Here is a 21,344-nt window from a genome sequence, read left to right as displayed (position 1 = left end):
ATTTTTGCTTGGTTTTGATTTGTGTTCTTGTAAGGTCACTTCTGTGTGTATCTGATGATCCAGTACTGTGATCTCATGTCTGACTGAATTTAGTCTGTAGACAATCCGGAAGCTTATGCCGACAGGTCTTTCCTTCAGTGGGTATTTATGTTTGTTTCCTGTTGCAGTCAGTGAGTGCCGCCGACCTGGGCCAGCTGTCTTCAAGGTTTCAGGTGGGAACCTGAGCCTCTAATTGGATCGAAGTGATTGCTTGCAGAGATGTAGCCTTCAGCTCCTGTGGTGGTGCTGGTTTTGCCCTTGGGCACACACACCTTTGACATCTTAGCTCACCATTAATACCCCGACTTTCCTTCCAACAGCTTTCCTAGGGAGAGGGCAGCACTGGTACATGACTTTTCTTCCTGTGATCTCAGCAATGCATTAAACATCTGTTTCATGTAGGATTGACTTGCTTTGCACTGGAAGGGGTTTTTAAGGGCTATTGTATTTTTAAGGGCATGCATATTTAAAAAACCTTTTTATTTGGTTGAAAGATACATGAGGTATAAGGGAGAAACAGAGAGTAAGAGAGAGACAGAGATCTCCCAACCACCAGTCATTATCCAAATGGTCACTCTACCCAGTGTTGAGCTGTCCAAAGCCAGGAACTTGAAGCTCTCTCTGGGTTTCCCACATGGGTGGCAGGGACCCAAGTATTTGAACAATCTCCTCTGCTTTCTTAAGTGCCTTATCAGGAAACTGGAGCAGAGATGGAGTGACCAGGACTTGAAACAGTGCTCTCAAATATGATGCTAGCTTCTCAAATGGTGGCTTAAGATGCTGTGCCACAACATTGGCCCTTGGACCTATGTTTGTTTTCAAATCATAATTATAGTTCCAACTTTCTTATCATGTAGAATACAAAAAAGAAATCAAGGTGTCACCAAGATTATTTCTTTTCTATTTAATATCAAAGTATCTGCATTTCTTTTAATAATAAGATACTAATTTTACTCCGAAGGGCAGTGTGTCCCAGTGAGAAACTTCATGTGTTAGTCTCAGTGGCTTCTAAGCACACTCATTGGACTTGATATTGACTAATTCTGTGAAGCTATTACCCTTTGGTTGGGCTTTCAGTAAAGTTCATATGCAGAGATTGGCATTTTCCTTGTGTACCCTTTGTCCTCTACTGCTTTCCAAACCTTCTGATTAAAAGTTTTTTTGATGATGCTTATTCTTGAGAGTGCAGCCAAAAAATCCCAGAGACTTCAGCAGTACAGATTTTGGGTCGCCGTAGTTGCCCCGGAATTCTTGTAACATGACACACACACACACACACACAAAAAAAAAAGCTCCTCTGTTGAATCTGTATTATTTAGGTTTTCAGTTACATGCAATTGGAAGTAGCTCTTAGCGGATACATTTGCTATCTGATTTTGATGTGATTTTTAATTATTAATAGCTTTAAATAACAAACTTGAGATAAAAACGACAGTACCAAGTCACATTTGTTTTGTTCGGTAATTTAAAGTGTTTTTCCTTTATTATGGTTAATTATGGAAGCAGCTGGAAAGTAGATGCATCTGTGCTTATTATTTCATGAAATACTTATTGAAGTTATAATTTGATCCTCTCCAAAGAAAAATTAAACCATAATTTAAGTCGATAGTTATTATCTGATATTAGAAACTTATCATGATCAACACATTTTACACTCCCAGTGTGAACATGATCTAATTCTGCTTATAGTAATACCATGTTATTTTTCCCAAGTACAACTATAATTGCACTTCAATTTTTGTCATATTCTGTCTGCTCCAAGGCATCAAAGGTTAATTGTGCCTTGTTCTCCAACTCGTTTCCACAACGAAAATAAAACATATTATCCCTTTCACATATTGTCATTCATTTCAATTTGTCTATATTTTTGACATCTGATAAATATTGACATCCAGATAACTGTATTAGATAACAATAACAGATTATATTAAAAATTAACTGTGAATGACTTCTCAGCTTTGGAAGATAGGGCAGTTTGACTTTGCTGTGTAATCTTCACTGTCAATATTTTAATCAATTTGATAAACACCCCATATCTTAAAACCCATACACAGGCAGTATGGGTAAGAGATGAGAAGAAAACAGGAGAGAATCAAGATGGCAGAATAGGGTAAGGATACATTGAAACAGACGGAGAAACATTAGCCAGTGTGAAGCAGAGAGGGCACATTCCAGGATATAGGAGGGGACTATAATTATGATTATAATATATATAATAGTTGGAACTATAATTATGATTTGAAAACAAACATAGGTCCAAGGGCCAGTGTTGTGGCACAGCATCTTAAGCCACCATTTGAGAAGCTAGCATCATATTTGAGAGCACTGTTTCAAGTCCTGGTCACTCCATCTCTGCTCCAGTTTCCTGATAAGGCACTTAAGAAAGCAGAAGGAGATTGTTCAAATACTTGAGTCCCTGCCACCCATGTGGGAAACCCATAGAGAGCTTCAAGTTCCTGGTTTTGGACAGCTCAACACCAGGTATAGCAGAGGGGCATCTGGAAACTGACCGACACAGGAAAGCAGCAGACACGGTGGTGGGAAGTTGCAGTCACCAATACCCCAGCAGCATTCAGTGACTGGTGATCTGAATTGCAGGACAGCCAGAATTCCACCAGCAACCAGGTGGGATGGGGCATTCACCAGGAGTTCAGGAGCTGAACCCAGACAAAGAACTGCCTATCCTGCTGGTCTGTTTGATTTGACTAGGAGCAGAGACAGAGTGGCAGATCCCAGATGGGCAATGTGGGAATAGGGTGGATTTCCTAACCTAGTCTGCCCCATAGAGCTGGATTAGGTACCATTTTGTGTGGGGAGACAATGGCTATGGGACAGTATTGCACATGCACTGAACTTGGAGAGAACTCATTTCTGGCCCAGTGAACTGCAACAGCATGGCATCCTATAGGTTCCAACAAAGATAGATCGAGGTAGTTCCCAGACCTAACAGCCAGCAGATCAAGGACTCTAGTAGTGACACATCAGGTGCCATTTTGTTTGGTGTGGCAAAGGCTTTAAGACTGCAAGAACAATAGTGAGCTGCACATGCTCTGAGCTTGGTGAGAACGCACTGAGATCAGTGCATTGCACTGGTCCCACAGGAAAATAATACTGACTATGGCATTATACAGGTCAAAATAGTTCCATGTGGCCCTCAGACCTAATACCCAACAGGCTCCAGCAAGATCATTACCATCAAAAACCTATCTCTGTAGGACACCTGATGTCTCCCTAACCCTGGGACCTGCTCCAACCGAAAGTAGGAGAAAGGTTGTACATACAATGGTGCAGCCTCAGAATGGGATCACAGGAGGTGGACACTGGTGAGCAAGGATAAGAGCTGGGGCTATGGAAACCCTGATGGAAATCTAACCTAAGACTCTAGACCTGGAACTCGCTGGAGGGAGTAGCACAACTCAAAGAACCGTGCGCCAACTGAAATAAGTAAAATCGAACAGTGGACCTGTGTGTAATACAGCTTAGAAACCTGCCCCAAGAAGAAGAACCTGATAACCAGAAGTACAATGAGCAAGAGCAAGAGCAAGAGACAAAGGGACAATGAATATTTTGAAGACTCGTTTGCCAACTCAAGTTTAACTGAAGAAGACATAGAGAAAATGAGGGATACAGTGTACAAAACGCTTGTCACAAAGTTTCTTATGAACAACAAGAAGCAGGTAAAGCAGGAGTTCAAGAAATTTAAGGAACATGTTACACAGGAAATGAATCAAATAAAAGCTAATATATCAGAAATTAAGAATACAGTGGAGCAAGTTAAAAGTACAGTAGAGAGTTTCCAAAACAGAATGAATGAAGCATAAAGAATCTCAGAATTGGAGGATATTTCTTGTTATCTGGGGGAACACACAAAGAGCTGGGTCAAGCTAAAAAAAGTATTCAAGAATTGGAAAACACTATTAAAAGGCTAAATATAAGAGTTATCAGAGAATCGAAGGTGCAGAGAGAGAAACTGGGATTAAAGATGTATTCGTTGAATAATAAAGGAAATTTTCCCTAATCTAGAGAAAGAATTTGGAAACAACATCCAGGAGGGGCACAGAACTCCCAACAGGCTTGACCAAAAGTGATCTTCACCAAGACACATGATCATCAAGCTCTCTTCAATCAAACATAAGGAAAAAGATCCTTAAATGTGCACATGAAAAAAATCAACTGACATATAAATGAATGTCAATTAAACTCACAGGAGACCTCTCACAGGAAACTCGACAGGCCAGAAGAGAATAGAGTGACATATTCCAGATTCTAAAAGCAAAAAAATTGTCAGCCCAGGATAACACACCCAACAGAGCTTTCCTTTGCCTTTTAAAAATGAAATAAAATTCTTCCACAATAAAGAAAAGTTAAAAGAACTTGCCTCTTCCAAACCTGCCCTACAAATGATGCTTAAAGATGTTCTCTTGACAGAGAAAAGGAATAGTGTCCACGAAAACCAAAGGTAAATGTGAAGAACACCCCAGTAAAATAACAATAGATGACTAATTCAATAAACAACACATTGCTAAAGTGACAGGACCAAATTATGACTCATTCATATTAACTTTGAATATAAATGGATTAAACTCATCAATCAAACATCATGGATGAGTAGACCGGATTAAAAAACAAAACCCATCTATTTGTTGCCTGCAAGGAGACATATCTCACCAACAAAGATCAGCAGAAACTATATCTCATGGACTTCGATTTTTTTTTTTTTAGTTTCATCTCTTCCACTTTCTTCTGATCAAATTCTTCAATGACTCATAGATCATACAGTAGCATCATTTTCTTCAAGAATTTTCTTAATTTTCGTTTCTTCAGCAACATATTAGTCATTCAGTAGCATGTTATTTAACTTCATGGCATTGTACATTTCTATATGTCTTCCTGTTGTTGAGTTTGTTTTGTGACTTTTCATTTCAGGGGATGTATGGTAACTGTACAGAGACTGTCATATTCAGGTGTGAAGATACAATGCAGTATGCATCTCTACTTCCAGACCAAAGATGGACTCTCAATGAGACTGTTTATTATATCTTGACAATAGGATGCTGGACTCTCTGCCATTGTCCATGCCCACTATGATAGACATATGACTGTGTATGAAGACCTATACCATAGTAATAATATAGGGGAACTCAGTGAGAGGAGAGGGTTTTGGGAATGGGATAAGTGAAATCCCAGGGTCTATGGAACTATATCATAAAATGAGTATAATAATAATATGAAGAAAAAGAAGTAAAATTAAAAAGAAGAGATGAGAGGAAAATAGGAGAGGAAATCAGAAATAAAAACAGTGGATGATATACACACTTTGAATTCAGTCTTCATGGTGCATAACTTCAAACTGCACAATCTGAGTTACATGGTGCACTTCAGTGCTCCCTGTGTCCCTATAGTAGGAGAAGGCCTCAATGCATTATCTAGAGTGACTATTAGGGAAGACAGGAAAGGCTCGTTGTCCTGAGGAGCAGAGGCAAGGCTTAAAGATGAAAAAGAGTTGAAGCAGTAGTGGGGGCTACAGGTCTCCTAAGCCAGGCAGTAAAGGAAGAATGACTTTGGACTTCATGCCTTCCCTGTCCCTGGCACTGTGCTGTGCTGCTGCTGGTGCCATTTATCAGTACTTAGCAGCTTGAAGGGAGAGCTATCAAACAGAATGAGGTCCTCAAGCCTTTTCACTTTTCCTGTTTGTTGCCTTTATTTCACTGTGGTAAAATTCTTGAAAGCAAATAAATCCAGCAAAGTTTCAAGGTTCCCCGTGTAATGCTTTTTGTTATTTTTCCCCAGCTGTGGTCGTGATGGAAGCCAAGAGCCTAGAACTTAATCTGGGTCCTACACAGTGGTAGGAGCACAGGTACATGGTCGATCTTCTGCTCTCAGGTGTGTTAACAAGCTGAACCAGGAGGGAAAGCAGCGAAGACTTGAACTGGCACTGCATAGGGCATGTTGGCATCGTAATTTGGCTCAACTCGTTATGCTGCAATAGCCCCAGGCAAGATGATGTTGTTGTTGTTCTCAACCAAGTGCCAGCTCCCGAGTATCTACTGCTTCAATTGCCATTCTCCAATCCTTCCTAAGTTCCTCAAACTTCCATCACTTTCTTTCCAGGTCAATTACACAATTCAAACTTTCTGACTGGTTGACTATTGCCTTATCCACCGGTGTTTGTGTTCTGTTTCCCTAGAGTTTCTCTGGACACTCTGCCAGAAATGGAAATCTGGATTTCATTGACAGAATGCACTTAATAGTTTAAAGGCTTACTGAGTAGATCGATGTGTTTGAGAGATGAAAGTTCCTGGGACAATTCCTAAATTTTGGACTTGGCCAGATGAATGTGTGCTCTGTGCAGTTTTTGGGAAAAGATAAGTTGAGTTGGAAGCACACTGTTATTCAGATGAAGTTAACTTTCAGCTTTCTATTTGTAAAATGGTACTTTTATCTTCCTCACAATATAATTTCATGACCATGAAAAATAACAATGAATGCAAAAATTTAGTAATTTATACAGAGTAATATAAACATCAGATACCCTGTTCCTCTCCCCAAGGCTAATTGGAGAGAGGAGATACTTAGCATTCTATTTATTGTACACTAATATTGAACCTAGTAGGGTGTGATAGCTAAAAAAGGAGGAGACATAGTTGTTAAACGTGAACAGTAAAAGGCCTTTTCATGGTACATAATCAATTGTCATATGGCCATGTATTAAACTAACAGAAATGTGCTGCTCTATAACAACTCACTGGACTCTGTCATGCAGTTATTTTGCAAAGCACAGCTAAAATTCTGATTCTTAAGAATGGAGGAATACGGGGCTCGGCGGCGTGGCCTAGTGGCTAAGGTCCTTGCCTTGATCCCATATGGCCGCTGGTTCTAATCCCGGCAGCTCCATTTCCTCTCTATCTCTCCTCCTCTCAGTATATCTGACTTTGTAATGAAAATAAAATAAATCTTAAAAAAAAAAAAAAGAATGGAGGAATACACAAAAATGGAGAATATGGGTTTGGAGTTTGAATGGATTAATTTTTTAAAAAATTATTGTTTTATTTTTAAAATTTTTATCATTATTTTATTTTAGTAGGTATAGGGATTCCCCTGTGCCTCTCTTACCTGCCTCCCCATTTTGCCTTCTCACCATTTCCCCTCATATTAATACAGTAATATGGTCCTTTAATAACAGTTATGGGTTTAATATTCTGCTGTTTAAGTGCATTACAGCATTGTAGGAATAGGCAACTGTAGAACATCTCGTATCAAATTGTCAAGGCATATTTAACAGTTTCATTAGGAGTCTTCCTTTTATTCAAGACTAGATGTGCATATTGTGCTGTATCTTTATTTCCTGGTATGTTACTCTGAATGGATTAAAAATTGGAAAATTTTGGACATGCTCACTTAACATGAGATCTACCCTTGTAATAGATTTTAGCTGCACAATACAGTATTGTTATCTATAGATAACAAAATCTGAAGTTAATAGTATTTAATGGCATGTTTCAGTATTTTACAAGATGTGAATATATTCATAACTAGTATATTCAATTATTTTCTTTGCTTTACAATATATTGTATTTAACCTGATTTTTCTTTCACTGAACACTTTCATTTGTCACCATTTTCACTCCTCTTGAAGTATATCCTTTGGAATTCTTTCACCAGGTGCCCATGTGCAGTAAAATTCTTTGTCTACATAATATTCTTCATTTTGCCATCCCTCATTGAAATGAACCTTACTGCCTAAGCTGCTAACAATCTAGCATGCTGACATGGTTCTGCCTTAGAAAGACTCTAACCCTTTAGCCAATGGTAACATGACTCCTCTTTGATAGCCTTCATACATGACTGATTGCTAAGGTGTATGAAGGCCTAGTCCACTTGCCATAGCTCAACACAATTTGACCAACATCCCTTTTCATAGGAATTGATAACCAATTCATTCCTGAATATACTCAGTAAAGTCACCTCTGATTCATCATAAGCATCCTGGGAAAGGCAAACCAAGACAAGTGATATCAGGTGCTTATGAGACATCAGAAATATAAAATGAGATTTATAATGTGAACTACATGCCACCTGATGGTCAGATGGTCAGTGAGAACCCTCTCACTGATTGTAGGTGTAGGATAGATAGATCTGACACAATGAAACAATAAAGTAGCTAAAACTTTCACTCAGTAATACTGCAATAGTATAGTAATGGAGTAAAATACACTAGTGGATGTAACATATCACGCATTTGAGAAATCTGAGGGAAACACTAGACTGGAGGACAAGAACATTGACTGTTATTAATATCATTGATTCTTTGGAAACATCAAGCAGCCAAGAGTAATTAATCAGCTGTCAAACCCTAAGAATAAAATACAGAATTTTGTTTGGTAGCAAATGAAGAGGCTTTCATCTCTTGCAATAGGAAGGCAGAAACAGCTGAGGAACAGGCCCAATATTTAATCTTAAGTGTGGCCGAGCTCCAGAAGAGATTATTCACAAAGCTCAGCTAGGTTGGCTCTGCCAAGGTCAAAGAGCTGGATCGGAAGCAAAGGACCCTGATGCACAAAGCAAGTGGCCACACCTGAAAATCCTGAGTTTCTGGGTCCTCTTGAATCATCGGATACAAGCACAGCCCAATATTTTTGCGGAATGGCTAGTCAGTTCCTCCGCTGCTCCCAAACTGAAAACTGTCAATGCTGCCTCATAAGGCACAATCTACTTTCTTCCAGATCTGCCCTGGATGCACTTCTAGGAATTAATTAGGCTTAAGTTACATAAGTAAGACAATAATCCAGTAATGAATCCCAATTCCTTGTACAGTTTCTGCTTCTATACTAGCTTTTTTTTTTTAAATTTTATTTTAAATTCATTAATTACATTGTATTATGTGACACAGTTTCATAGGTACTGGGATTCTCCCCACCCCTCCCCAAACCCTCCCACCATGGTGGATTCCTCCACCTTGTTGCATAACCACAGTTCAAGTTCAGTTGAGATTCCCCCATTGCAAGCATATACCAAACTCTATACTAGCTTTTAAACCTGGAAACCATCCTCAAGAAAGAATCAACCATGGAGGAAAGCACGGAAAAGTGTACATTGTGGTCATTTCTGTAGTCTTCCCCAGAGGGTCCTTTGCAATTTTCTAGGATATATACTGGAGAAAGAGAACATTACCATATTTTTTATGGACAGATACAAGGATCTACTTGCCTCTGCATTAAGCTTTATAAGAAAGGAATTCGCAAAACAAACAATTCGACTTCTGTTTTTTATTGGCTTGCAAAATGTAGTATTTTTTCATATGAATGTGACTTAATGCTAACATGTAGTAAAAGACTTATCAGCAGCGTTTCTAATGAATTAAGAAAAATTTAGGGCCTGGAACAATGACTCAGTGGCTAAATTCTCACATGCAGGTGCCGGGATCCCAAATATGGGCACTAGTTCATGTCCTGGAATCTTTGCCTCCCATCCAGCTCCGTTTGTGGCCTGGGAAAGCAGTAGAGGATGGTCTAAAGTGTTGGGACTCTGCACCCACGTGGAAAAGCCGGAAGAAGCTCCTGGTTCCTGGCTTTGGATTGGCTCATCTCCAGCTGTTGGGGCTACTTGGGGGGTGAAAATGGAAGATCTTTTTCTCTGTCTTTGCTATCTGTAAACCTACCTTTCCAATAAAAGTCTTACAACTAAGAAATATTTAAAAATTTTATTATTCTAACATGCCATAGGATAAATAATAATAGATATAATCCATCTGAATAAAAGCTTATTTGAGTCTCTAACAGTTTTTAGTTTTTCAAAAGGGTCCTGAGACAGAAACATGTGAGAATTGCAATGTCACATGGCCAAGCCAACCATGTATTTTTAGTACAAGCAACAACCTCTCTGCCTGTGAAATGAGCAATCAACACTGCACATGTCAAGTGCTTACGCTGACTGGAGCAAAAAACTATGATGTAGAACAGCCATTATTGATACTACCTTATCCTCTTTGTGATACAGAAGGTGGGAATCTCTGCTGAAAGCAGTCGTATTTGACAAAACCACTGTAGAGTACATCATTTTTAGAGCCCATCAGGAAAACACAGAGATTGAATGGCACATTACGGGCTTGAGGAGGCAGAAGACTATTAATTTGGAATAGAATCATGATGGTATGATGTTTTCCCCTTAACCATATTCACAAGTTCAGTGAAAAAAGGAAAGAAGGAAGTAGGAAAGAAGGAAAGAGGCAAGGAAGGAAGGCGGGAAGGAGGGAAGAAAATAAAGGGAGAACAAAAGAAAGAAAAGATGTAACCAAACTAGAAATGTTCTAATTAAATGATCAGAAAGACACCACGACAGACTGACGGGAGTGATACATTCTTTTGTCACTTGGGAATACGAAAGAGAAGAAGAGGAGGATGAAGAGGAGAAGCCAAAGGGATGGCTGACAGGGAGAGAGTAAGAGACAAACACTTCCTGGTTCTCTGTTGGAAGAGAAAGCTGAGGAGTTGACAAGACAGTAGGCCGTGAGGTTGGACATTTGAGTTTTGGGCTTCGGCGAACAGTTCCATCTAATGACGAGGCCCAAAGTGTGCTCATGAAAACCAAGGAAAGTGGTGTTGCTGCTGGAGGTGAAAAATTCAAGGACCCAAGGGTGAGGAGCCTTCCACCTAGATGTTCATGTGCTGATCATGATGGTAGATGTCGACAACAGGTTCCAAAGTCTTCTACCAAAAAGGAGTTAAATATGCCCTGAAATAAAGCGGGGTGGCCAGGGAGAAATGAGATGTGACCCTGTTGTGCCAAGACTGGCTATCCCTTCTCCGGACCGACTGTTGCTCAGGAGACGCTTAGAGCAAAGCAGGTTGTATGGGGCAGGACATCCATGCTTCCGTCACCCAGCGCGAGCACACAGCTGGGGCAGAGAAAGGAACGGAAATGGAAGTATAGGGTCCAGGGGAAAGAAGCCACGTGGAGGATGTCACAGGCATCAAGGAGGCACAGCTGGTGCAGCGACCCAGGCAAGGTGGGATTTGACGCTCCCAAGACGCAGGGAGCAACGAGAGGGTACTCCTTTGTGAGTTCATGTATTTCTTCCTTTTGCATTTCTCTCTTCTCAGAGTTCTTCTTTCCTTGAAAATAATATCTATATCTATATACCTATATATATAGAGAGAGAGAGAGAGAGAGCGAGCGAGAGAGAGAAACGGTGGTTGCGTTGTCTGCCCCTCCTTCGCTTCCCCAGCACCCGTCTCCCCCCCGTCTGCCCTCCCTTTGCAGGTCCTCTGCTCGCCCCAGCAGGTGAGTCACGGGCCAAGGTGAGCCCAGTCGGGGCGGTCCTCGTAGAAGTGGGCGGGCCATGTCCCGTCGACATGCGCCGTAAGGACGCTGCTGACGTCAAAGGACGTCCGGCCTGTCTCCCGGCGTCCGAAGCTGGCCCTTGGCTGGAGTGCTGCCTGGCGGGGCGGCTGCTGTGCGGTGCAGGGCTGGCCTCACGCCCTCCCCTCGGCCGCGGGAGTGCCGCGCGGAGGGCCGGCGTGTGCGCCAGGTAGGGTGGCCGAGTTGGGGTCGGCCCCGCCGGCTGCCGGCACCGCTTCCACTCCCCGCGGGCCCGCTCGGGGTCCTGGGCCGTGCCCCGCGTCAGGTTGCGGGAAGGGATGCGCTCCCAGGTGTCCGCCGCGTCCTGCAGGGGGAGAGAGCTGTGAGGGTGGGCTCTGCCGGGGATTCCGAGGACCCCCGGGGGACAGACGTGACCCACGCGGTCTCGAGATTGTGTTCTGAGAACTTTGCTCGGTGCCGTCGGCACACGTGGGGGCTTTAGGTTCCTCCTGCCTCGGCTGTCCGTGTATTTCCGTGACATGGCCCCATCTTGTGTACTGCTTGATTCTTGACAGGACGTCCCACACAACTTAAGATTTAGGAAAATGTTTTCTAAAGGTGGTATTTCTTTGACAGCGACGAAAGCCGGTTGATAAGCCTTCTGATTGGTGTACTGGTCTGTGGTAAAGGTGTACGCTCCGCAGCCTCAGTTTGAAACTAGTTCCCTCGGTATGCTCGCCGCATGGAGAGAGAGGGTTTTTTAGCTTCCAAAGCCACTGTCAGACCTTTAATATCTTGCAGGAGAGTGGTTCGACCTTGCAGCTGAAGGTGTCATGTGGCTTGATCTGTTTTATTTTGATGTTGCCTAAAGAAAGCAATTTTGTTTTTCAAAGTTTGGCACCATCAGGTTATCCGAATTTATAGCTCAAGAAAGTTATTTAAGCTGGATAACTATTGCACTCTTTAATGCCTTTCTGTTAACATATGCCTAATGAATTTTGTTCACTTAGAAGCAGAATCCTTAACGTGAGTGAAACTTTCATAGTGGGTAAAGAAACTATCTTGGCTTTTATGATAAGTAGTAAGAATAATAACTACTTATTTGAAAGGCAGTGAGTGGTGTGTAGAGCGTCCATCCTCTGAGCCCACAGTCAGCCCTGTTTCCCATGTCAGTAGCAGGGACCCAGGTACCTGAGCGGCTACTTACTGTCCTATAGGGTTTGCATTAATGAGGCGCTGACCTCCCTGGCCGAGCCAAGGCTTTGGCCAGGGCTCTCGGATGTGTGGGCGTCCCAGGAGTTGTCAGTTCCTGTGCCACACAGGATAGGATCCATTTTCATTTTTTGGACAGTGTGCTAATGAGTGTCTTATATTGAAAGTCATCTATTTTATTTGGAAGACTCAAGCTTAACGTAAATCTGACAAAACTATTAAAAAGTTGAGAACAAGAACACTTCATTCCATTAGGCCTTAATTCACTAAAATATTAAAGGCAACCTGGCAATTACAGCTTTTCTGTTCTCTTGTGTGGAAGGAGGGAAAAATGCCTAAAAAGAAGACTGGGGCCAGGAAGAAGGCCGAGAACCGCCGGGAGCGTGAGAAACAGCTGAGGGCTTCCCGGGGCACCGTGGACTTGGCTAAACACCCGTGTAATGCCGCAATGGTAACAGCTTGTCTGCTGTCAGCTGACAGTTGAAAAATTACGTCGTATTTTACCTGAAATCACATGTATAAAAATGTTCAGTGAATGTTGTGGCCACAAGTGCCTTTGATTACCGAATTTGAAATGTGTGTTAGAGGCATGTTCGCTGTTTTCACTTAACAATGAATGGTGGTATGTTTTGATGGAGCAATATTTATGAAATCTGCTATTGGTGGCAGATATTTAAAAAGTAAGAAGTATGTAACGTTTTTGTATACCTTAACTCAGTTTGTTATGATTACAGTTTTTCCTTTTTAAAAACTTAATGTAAAGAGAACAGATTTCATGGGCATAATTCTGAGGAGGTGACCATGGTTCCTTCTCTCTCCTTTCCTTTCCCGAATCCCTCTTCCTTCCTGTTTTTATTTTTTCCTTTAAATTTTGCAATAATTTAATTTGAATTTACTTTGTATCCACAGGTTTAATGTACCAATAACCATAATAATGTTCAGCAAATAAGTAGAAAGACCGCTGTTCCACAGTGGAATAAACAAGGGCTAAAAACAATAATCAAATAAATGATAAGATCTTTTTGCTTTGTATTCTGTATTAGCTACCACATACTGAAAAAAAAAACCATATTTGTCTTCTTTGGGACTGGATTATTTAACTAAGCATAGTGGTCTCCAGTTGCATCTGGTTTTTGAAGGAGACCAGAATTCATTCTTTTTTTGTGGCTGAGTACTATTTCATTGTGTGTGTGTATAATTATTATATATATATACACACACACACACACATATATATAATATCACATTTTCTTTATGTAGTCATTAGTTGATATCTGGGTTGATTCCATATCTTAGCTATTTTAAATTGAGCTGTAATAAATCAGAAGGTATTGGTAACTGACATGCTGATTTCATTTCCATGGATAAATTCTCAGGCGTGGAATGGCTGGGTCAGGTGGTAGGTGTATTTTTGGATCTCCCTGCTGTCTTTCAGGGTCATTGTGCTAGTTTGCATTTCTGCCAACAGTAGGTTAGGGTACCTTTTTATCCACATCTTCCCTAGGATTTTATTATTTTTTGGTTTTTGATGTTAGCCATTTTAACTGGGTTGAGGTAAAGCCTCATTGTGGCTTTTATTTACATTTCTCTGATGGCTAGAAATCCTGAGCATTTTTCCACATGTGTGTGTTTGCCATTTGAATTTTATTCTCTGAAAAATACCTGTTTAATGTTGTCATTTTCTCTTAGGAATTGTTAACTCATGTGATTTCTCCTTTCTGAACTTTCCGACTTCTTGGCATGTCTTTTGGTTTCTTGTTCTGTTACCTTATCTGCTGTGTGAGATGTGTGAAGGTAGTTTTGATAACTTCTAGGTTGATCTGAATTATGAAAGCTATGAAAAGCAAAAGGTTGTGTGATCATTTCCTCTTTCCTTTCTTTGACTATGAATCTGTGAATTATATTTTTCCTATCCTCACTGGCCCCTTTCCCCCTTTGTTGTGCTTTTCTTCAGTAAGTATTGGTTGTACAGTCTGTGCTGAGCACTAAGTTAGATATTTTGGGGAATACGTAGATGACTGACATGTTCCTGTTTCTTCAAACTTATAGCTCAGATGTGCTATTTATTACTCAGGATTTAGTTGCTGATAAATGTCAAAAATGATAATGAAATAGCTCACATAGCTGGAAGAGGAAAGAATCGTGAAATTGTGTGTCTTACATCACATATTGTTGTACTCAGAGAAGAAAGGACTCTGTTAAGTTGGCTTTGAACTAGTGCCTGTGCCATTACTAAAATGTTATGCGGGAGAGAGAAGCCAGAATTATATAGCACAGTTGTGGGAGTGAGGCCTCCCATTGTGTGTCAGGATCTTTTTCAGAAAAGTGCTTAGCACACAATGCAGTAAGTAATTACTGCTTATTAATATGTAATATGGCATGCATATCTACCTATGATGAGAAGTGTATTTTAGTAAGTGTATCAGTAAAGGTACAATGAATTAGGACCAAGAGGTGAGAAAGTTGAGCCTGTTTGGAGGGGGGTACAGTTCCTGGAGTAAGTGGTATTGTTACCAGAATTTGTATTGGGTAGATTTGTGGAAAAGTATTATTATTTTCTTTTCATGGTATACAAATAGAAACAGGATTTATTTAATAGCATGAGATAAAAATACACATTCATGCATTATTGTAGCCTGCCTGGCAGGGGGAAATGCCTGTCTGGTGTGCCAGATGACTGCTGGAGCAGAGAAGCTGGGGGGTAAAAGGGAGAGAGGGTGCTACACCTTTGTGGCGCCAGCCATGGTCTTTGATGGAAGAGAGAGTGGGATGAAGTATTAAACTAAGATGTGAGGGAAGAATAAAAGGCAGCATGGAGAATTTACTACTATTCTGACTTGAATGTGGAGGGATTATATCAGCAAGGTCTGTAAAGACTGTGGGGAGTTTTTAAAGCCATGGTTAGGAATTTGGGCGTTCTGTGAAGCCTATGTGTTTTTATTTATTTTTTTAGCCTCCATTTTGTAGTATATTATTCCATAACCAATAGTCAAAAAAGCACCATTATATTTAGATTACTTTGTGATAAGGCCATGCCCTCTACTGTGGCAGCACAAGTACCTAGGAAATACTTTTATTGCTTAAATATCTCTAGATACTGTATTTGTGGGTGGGTTGGAGAACCTGGAGTAGTATTACTTAGATTTTAGATTGAAAAACTGAGCGTTTTGTTTGTAATGCAAGTAAATTTGCAGTTTTCAGTTAGCAAAAACATAATGTTTTGGTTTTATATTTTACAGGAGTGTGACAAATGTCAAAGGTAAATTTTATTTACTCCTGTTATACGTAATAAAATTATACCTCTCATCTTTATATGAGACTTACCATAATTAAAAATTTTTATTTTACATGTCTAGACGACAGAAGAATAGAGCATTTTGCTACTTTTGTAATTCTGTACAGAAGTTACCAATTTGTGCACAGTGTGGTAAGTAGATGATAATTAAGGACATATGCCTTTTATCTTAAATATTTGTCAATTAGTTTGAATTTATAAGTTTTTATTATTGTTTATAATTCTGTTACGCATTGCTATTAGTAAAACAACATAGGATGTTATTTGCCTACCAAAAAGTTATCAAATCTGAATTTTGCCTCTGATATAATCTTGGAAATATTTATAGTAATATTTACGTCCAGGTTTCCAACAACTTGTTTTAAATATTAACAGAACTGACTGCAGACTAAAGATATTCAGTGCTTCTGAAGTTTTTGTTATATTGCTTCAATTTTGTCAATCTTTTTTTTTTTTTTTTTAACTTTTATTTGAGAAGCAGAGAAATAAAGATCATCATTTTGCTGGTTTACTCAGAGTCTTGAACTAAGGGGTCTGGACTAAGCTAAAACCAGGGACCTGGAATTCTGTTGGGTCCAGCCTCTTCTACGTCAGCAGGAAGCTGACCCGGGCACACGGGAGAGTCACATCCCAGGCTGTGCCTTTACACTGCTCCAGATGCGCACCCCTCTATTGCTGTTTTCTGAATTTGGATTCCTGGTAAAACTGTGTGTAGTCTGTGTGCTGTTGAGAATCTTTCTATTCTAGATTTTTAAATGTTGCTAATGTTTGAGTTTGCTCAAATGTATTCACAAGTATTTGAAATAGAGTTTCTTAAGTCATGTCCCCAGTTCTCCAGTATAGGTAGAAACTTTCCTGAGATAATACAATGGTAAATGGTATTTCATAGAGCAGCAAAGTTACTGTTTTATAAATAGTCTGATGCAGAACACTCAACAGCAGTAAGTAGTTACTGGAAAAATGTAGTTCAGAAGTGCTGCAGGTTTTACCTTCATTCTCACTGGTGAGATTTGGTGCATATTTGTACATTATGTATACAGAAGACCTGCAATAAGGAAACCTGGTCACTTTTATTAACTCTGGTTTTGCTCCACAGAGATTTGTTTGAACAGCTCTCCTTTTTCGCTTCGCAATAGTAGTGTTGGGTTTAACCATTTGGAATGTGCTCATTTATGTATGTTTCTGAATGATAGTTTCACAGCAGGTTGTTAGAGCTGCACACTGATTATTATCTAGTGCAGTGTCAGCTTTCAGAGAAGTCATCTTTTAGTTTTAGAATTAATGAAAAAGAGAAGAGTGTCTAGATGGAATTCTTTCCATCTGCCAGTTTTTACACTTTTGTTTTATGTAAGGAATATGAATATAGAGTGAGAAAATAAATTTTCTGGGAGACTAAGATACAAGTTCTTGTCCGGGTCTTGGGCTTGAATTTCGTAGTGTTCTGTTTGAATGCATTTCTTCCTTACTGATTTATGCTCGGTGCCATGTGAGATACGCTGCCGTCGGATGACTGCTGCTTTACTTCGTTTTTCCTCCCCTTTCCTGTTACCTAACCTTGCTATTTAGGAAAGCATTGAGCACGTGTCTCTTTTGTGTTCCACTTTGTGAACTCTCACATGGATAGTTAATATGTCATCATCAATCATCATTTAATATCCAATGAGCAGATTTACTGACACTTTTTTTAGATTGGTAATTTCGATCAGAACTTTTTGTGGCTATGTTGTGGTATTTTTGTTTTAGCATATTTTTGTGCTTTTGGCATATGAACATAAATTAGAATATCTGATGGCCTGTTTGTAATTTTCTGTACACAGAAAAGTGTATTAGATGAGTTGAATAATCACTAATGCATTTGGCTTGGTTTGCAATATTCTGTGGAAAAGAATAAACATTAACTTTAGACAAGACTGTTTTCATTGTAAATTATAGATATAAAGCTTATTTAAAATGGGGCTTTTTAAAGTCCTTCTACCCATCTGGAAATTAATAACGTTTTAAGAAAAGTAATCATTAGATATATGCTACAGTTAGGGTTTCTGAAATGTCACTTATAATTTACATTATTTTGTTCTATAATATATTTTAGCAGATTCGATAGTTTCTAACCTAGGTACTTCTGATTCAGGTAATACAATCTTGGTTTTATCTGTTTTTATTTAAGCGGTAAAATACCAGTTTCACTCTTTTTGATTTTAGATTATTTCCACAAGAACTTTGGCTAGGAAAAAATAATTAAAAGGAAAAAGAATGCATATTCTATATTGAAGGACTAATAGTGCAAAATTTTTTCTTTACTAGGGAAAACAAAGTGCATGATGAAATCTTCTGATTGTGTCATAAAGCATGCTGGTGTGTACAGTACTGGCCTTGCAATGGTGGTACGTATTGTATCATTATTTTGTAGAACAGTGGGTTTGTAAGGATAAGAAAAAGTGATTTGGACCGTTGTGTGTGTTCTGTTTTTGCTTTTTATGTCTTCCCTGTGTAGCTTTGTTTCGTCCCTAGCTTCAGTCTGTGGCTCTGGGTTATCTGTGACAGGCTTGTAGTGTATTTCCCGTATTACCCACTTGTCTGGGCCTCCTTTTTTTCTTGTTGAACAACATCCAAGGAGTGGAAACTTAAATTCATTGTTGGTTTAAGCAGAACTTCTCAGTAGTACCTTTTTAATGTCTAAAAAAGACTGTAAAATATAAAATAATATTTACTATACTGAGAACACTGCTTAACAACATTCAAGCCTTTGTTAAAGGAGCAACCTTATTTTACTTTGAAAAGAACCTAGGATTAATAATTGTTTTGAAAAATATTACATTTTATAGAAGTATGTATAATTAGCATACAGTCCCTTCATTAAATGTAGGTTTTTCCAAGGAAATTTGGTATTTTAAAAATAGAACAGTTGGCTTCTATGATGCATTTTGTTTGCTTTTTTACTAAAACATATTTTCCTTTTAAAATGTGTTAGTTTTGCTGTATTGTGGTTTTTTTACTTCTGGTCTAAATTTTAGACTACGTAGAAAATATTTTTGTGGAATCTGTATAATTTTCACTTATGAGCAAGACCATTTTTTCCATTTAGGCAGGTGGTTCACTTTTTTTTGTTTGTTTTTTAAAGATTTATTTTATTTTTATTACAAAGTCAGATATACTGAGAGGAGGAGAGATAGAGAGGAAGTGGAGCTGCCGGGATTAGAACCAGCGGCCATATGGGATCAAGGCAAGGACCTTAGCCAGTAGGCCACGCTGCGAAGCCCAGTTCACTTTTTTAAAAAAAAATTTTTTTTTTTTAAAGATTTATTATTATTGGAAAGCTGGATATACAGAGAGGAGGAGAGACAGAGAGGAAGATCTTCCGTCCGATGTTTCACTCCCCAAGTGAGCCACAACGGGCCAGTGCGCGCCGATCCGAAGCCGGGAACCAGGAACCTCTTCCGGGTCTCCCACACGGGTGCAGGGTCCCAAATCTTTGGGCCATCCTCGACTGCTTTCTCAGGCCACAAGCAGGGAGCTGGATGGGAAGTGGAGCTGCTGGGCTTAGAACCGGCGTCCATATGGGATCCCGGGGTGTTCAAGGCGAGGACTTTTAGCCACTAGGCCACGCTGCTGGGCCCGGCAGGTAGTTCACTTTATAAGCTTTCTCTTACGGGGTAGTAACCACTTCACACTTTGCCTTTTTTTTTTTTTTCCTTTTTTTCCCCTAACCCTTCCCTGTATTTGTTATTTCTGCTAGATTTCCTAGGTGACCTCCTCTGAGTGTCTGCTTAGACCCCTGACTGACCCAGGGGATAAAGTTATACCTGAGCATTTAGCAGTTACACTCACTGATAATCAGTCTTTACTACTTCTGTCTCAGGACTTTGAATAGTAGAATTCTGTATTGAGATACAGAAGACTTAGATTTAGAATTCTCTCTAGTTGTCCAAATCAAGACCTTGATTTTAGTTTTGGGCCTCAAGTTTCTTATTTGTAAAGAAGCAATCATCTAATCTACTGTCAGCTTTTTTTAGGTTTTTAATATTGTGTAGGTGCCAGTGTGTCATAGAAAGAAAATTCTTCCAGTGTTGGTATAGAATTGGAGGTAGAATTGAGAGCCCAACATGTCTTGATATGAAATTCTTTACATAGAATTGTTGCATAGTTCCTTGTATTTTACTTTGTTACTTTGTTACTGATGAATGTAATTAAATGATTTCCTTAAAAGGAAAGGGGAACTGGAAGAAGTTGAGTGTTTTCTGTTGTTTTAGAAAATGCTATATGACGATGAATTATAAGGAGAAGTAATCTTAAATCAGAAGTGGTAGTAGATAAAAATTCATTTTAGTTACAGGGATTATTAGATAGACAAGCAAGCTAAAACTGTGGGCTTCAAACTTCACAAGAATCAGAATTTATTTTGAAGGGAACACTCCCAACTCCCTTGACTTAATTATATGGTAAGTATATGTTCTCCCTTAACTTCTTGTTTTGATTTATGGCTACATTTTTTATATCATGGTTATTTACCGTATATTGTGGTTATGTAATACTGGTGAGGTGGTTGAATCTTTAGAGTGAGCAGTTAAATCTTTAGTTAAAGCTGCCTACTGTTGTTAGGGCTGATATGTGGTTTGGATGGTTACCATTGCTGAAGTAATTGTTGCAGTTGTTCATGTTCTGGTGAATAGGTCTTCTTGTTTCTTGCTTGCAGGGTGCAATTTGTGACTTCTGTGAAGCCTGGGTGTGCCATGGGAGGAAGTGTCTCAGCACACATGCGTGTGCCTGCCCGCTAACTGATGCTGAGTGCGTGGAGTGTGAGCGCGGTGTCTGGGATCATGGTAAGTGGTGAGATATAAGCAGTAGTGTTGCCGTAAGTGACAGCTGACTTTTAAACATTCTTAAATGCTCATGGTAACCCTGATGGGTAGGACTGTTGATGTTGTCAGTGTAGTGGGAGGAAGATCTATGCAAACAGTCTTACTCTGGTACTTTGTACTTAGCGGGTAACTAGAGGAATTTTGGGGGAGTGGATAGGCTCTTAGATGATGTATTATGTGAGTTGTGAAAGGAGAATGAAATCACACATTTTTATGGTTCAGTCTCAATACTTCAGTAGTTTTTGTTTTAGTTGTTATTAGAACAGACATTACTGTGTAATTTTGATACATGATTGTGATGTGTAATTTTGGTGTACCTCTGAAATGTTTTGTCCTTTTGAGCTGTTTAATCATTTTCAATTTGTACATTTTTAACCAATAGGAGGCAGAATATTCAGTTGCTCTTTTTGCCATAACTTTCTCTGTGAAGATGATCAATTTGAGCATCAAGCCAGCTGCCAGGTTTTAGAAGCAGAAACATTTAAATGTAAGTTTGGTTTGCATATGAGATGTTCTTTATTGTTAAGATTCTGGGTTGTATAAATATTAACGAAAAAGAAACTGAATTTTTGTATAGTCTTTTGTAACTAATTTAACTTAACATCTATTTTCTGTTTCTAGAAGAAAATTGACATCTAGTCCTG

At 39.4% G+C, this 21,344-nt stretch overlaps 1 protein-coding gene across 1 annotated transcript in view; it reads left to right on the top strand.

Annotated features, from left to right (window-relative positions):
* The window catches only part of ZNF330 (zinc finger protein 330), a 96,974-nt gene that overhangs the window by 71,146 nt on the left and 4,484 nt on the right, over positions 1 to 21,344 (top strand). Inside the window, exons 2-7 of the mRNA XM_058666826.1 lie at positions 12,872 to 13,000; positions 15,789 to 15,808; positions 15,906 to 15,976; positions 18,146 to 18,225; positions 20,535 to 20,661; positions 21,083 to 21,187. Coding sequence (XP_058522809.1) covers positions 12,881 to 13,000; positions 15,789 to 15,808; positions 15,906 to 15,976; positions 18,146 to 18,225; positions 20,535 to 20,661; positions 21,083 to 21,187 — 523 coding nt within the window. The 5' untranslated portion in view covers positions 12,872 to 12,880. The remainder of the gene's footprint in view (positions 1 to 12,871; positions 13,001 to 15,788; positions 15,809 to 15,905; positions 15,977 to 18,145; positions 18,226 to 20,534; positions 20,662 to 21,082; positions 21,188 to 21,344) is intronic.

Source organism: Ochotona princeps, chromosome 7, assembly GCF_030435755.1.
Source record: "Ochotona princeps isolate mOchPri1 chromosome 7, mOchPri1.hap1, whole genome shotgun sequence".
Taxonomy (NCBI): Eukaryota; Metazoa; Chordata; class Mammalia; order Lagomorpha; family Ochotonidae; genus Ochotona; species Ochotona princeps.
Note: the sequence above shows the minus strand (reverse complement) of the source record. Positions and strands in the feature narration are given on the sequence as shown.